Raw genomic sequence first — 2097 nt, 5'->3', positions numbered from 1 at the left:
TTAAAAATCTGAGGCTAATTTGGAAATTTTTGATATTTTTTTGTGGCTAAAGTGCCTTTTGGGTTCAGATAATTAGTACAACATCACAAATAGTGTTTTTAATAGATAATATTTGCCTTTAATTGATGGTTAAGGAAACGCTCCCTGCCATGCATAAGAATACGACTCTGGCTCTATTAAGTGGTGTCATTTCTTTTGTTTTTTAATAGCATGTTTCTCAAAACCGATTCTCTTTTTCTACTTTTGTGGCTTCTGTTGCAATCTGATGACGTTTAGGTCAAAGTTTTGGAGAAACTTAGAAATTCTGAACCTTTTAAGCACAACCGTATATGCTTGAACGGTTTCCTTGGACTTCAAAAGGGTTCCTTGAACTTTACTTAAATATTTAAATTTATGTTTTTTAACGGTAATAAAACCTTTAATTATCAAATAATGTCTGTTTTGTTTGGCTGCAAAACATCGATAGGTTTTTGGCATCGTTGGATTTAAGGGGCCACCTCCATTTTTGTCTTTAACTTTCTTTTTTTTTTTTTGTCCAGTTAATCCGGGATGTTCTGAGCGTGAGCGAGATGACTCTGAGGAACCCGTCGCCGTCCTGCGTCGGTAAATATCGAGCTCTGAGGTGCAGCATTGAAACGGTTCCCCCCAACGGCGCCGAGTTCCAGACGGTGACCAGCCTGCTGCAGGACGGGTAGTTTAAACTCACCCACTGTCAGAGATCTGGAACTATCTGCACCTTATACACCTCTATTTATTTACTCAAACGACTGCTTTGCAGGAAGCTGCAGGTCCAGCAGGTGTTTCGTATCAGCAGACCGGTGGAGCTTCAGACCTTCAACGCTGACATCAGGAACGTCAAGCCGCTGCTGCACTCGTCCAGTCCCAGCAACTTTGTGGGAATCCTGTCTCGGTGAGCTCGAACACCGGAAGCCTAGAATTCACATGAGAAAGTCGGATGCTTTTATGTATTTATGGTGAATTTCTCTCGTTGGAATCGACCTACTTCTGCTTGAAACGCTCTGAGATGTAAGCGGAGGCGATCCGAGGCCGACAAAGTGAAACTGTTGTTGAATAATTCCACGTTTTTGTGCACAAACGCTGATGAAACTAAACGTCTTACATGAGAAACCGTCTGCAGGGAGAAAAAAACGCACCACCAACAGGACGTTGTGTGTTTGTCTGGTTTAGTTTTGATTGATCGATTTATCAGTTTTCATACATAATGGAAGGAAGAACATAATTAGGGATGATTAATATGCAGTACAGATGTTGGAAGGAGTTTGAGAACCTTGGACAGTTCACCTCTTTACTACACTGAATTATTTGCTCTTTTTGTTGAAATTGTCATTGGCTTTACTCTGGATAAGTTCAGTTCAGACTTTCCAGCAAGCTCACATCCTTCATATTTGGTGTGGGGCTTCAAAGTTGAATCTTTTATTAAATATGTTGCTCAGTACTTACAGGTGGGATGTCTGTGTGTGCGTTTGTGGCTGCAGGGTTTTGTGCTCTTCTTAACGAGCTCCTGATTCAAACCATAACAGGACAGAAACTGAATTTTCAGACTGTGCTGAGCTGAGTGTCGTGTCTCCTCAGAGGCCTGCTGCTGCCTCGCGCTGCAGTCGAGCATCACGGCATCGAGAGAACCGACGCCGGCAACCTGGGCAGCGGAATCTACTTTAGTGACGCCGTGAGGTTTGTGGCAAATCTGAAACTGATGAGGTTCATTTCATGCTCCGCACAGAAGCTCACATCGGTCAACTTGATTTACAGCTAACTCTTTTATTGCAGCGACACATAGAGAACAAAGCCCAAAGCAATTTCAGGAAGACGATATTGCAGAAGGGAGCCTGTGTGTGTCTTAACGATGCCATTTTATTGTGTGAGAACCCAGAAGGCAGCAGCTCGGGTCATCTTCGCTTTGCTTGTCTTTCATTCTCCGTCCGCAGAACCTGTTTGAAATACTCCAAGCCCGGCGAGACGGACGGATCCCGGCTGCTGCTGGTGTGTGACGTGGCGTTGGGTCGATGCAAAGACGTCTACAAGCGAGACGTCGCTCTGACTCGAGCTCCTGCAGGTCACGACAGCGTTCATGGAGTC

The 2097-nt window shown here is 44.2% G+C and overlaps 1 protein-coding gene across 1 annotated transcript in view; it reads left to right on the top strand.

Annotated features, from left to right (window-relative positions):
* parp4 (poly (ADP-ribose) polymerase family, member 4) overlaps positions 1-2097 on the top strand; it is a 36660-nt gene that overhangs the window by 10785 nt on the left and 23778 nt on the right. The window contains exons 10-13 of the mRNA XM_008296956.1: positions 540-691; positions 779-910; positions 1594-1692; positions 1947-2094. Coding sequence (XP_008295178.1) covers positions 540-691; positions 779-910; positions 1594-1692; positions 1947-2094 — 531 coding nt within the window. The remainder of the gene's footprint in view (positions 1-539; positions 692-778; positions 911-1593; positions 1693-1946; positions 2095-2097) is intronic.

Source organism: Stegastes partitus, unplaced genomic scaffold, assembly GCF_000690725.1.
Source record: "Stegastes partitus isolate 25-593 unplaced genomic scaffold, Stegastes_partitus-1.0.2 Scaffold1171, whole genome shotgun sequence".
Taxonomy (NCBI): domain Eukaryota; kingdom Metazoa; phylum Chordata; class Actinopteri; family Pomacentridae; genus Stegastes; species Stegastes partitus.
This window is presented reverse-complemented; position numbering and strand designations above follow the sequence as displayed.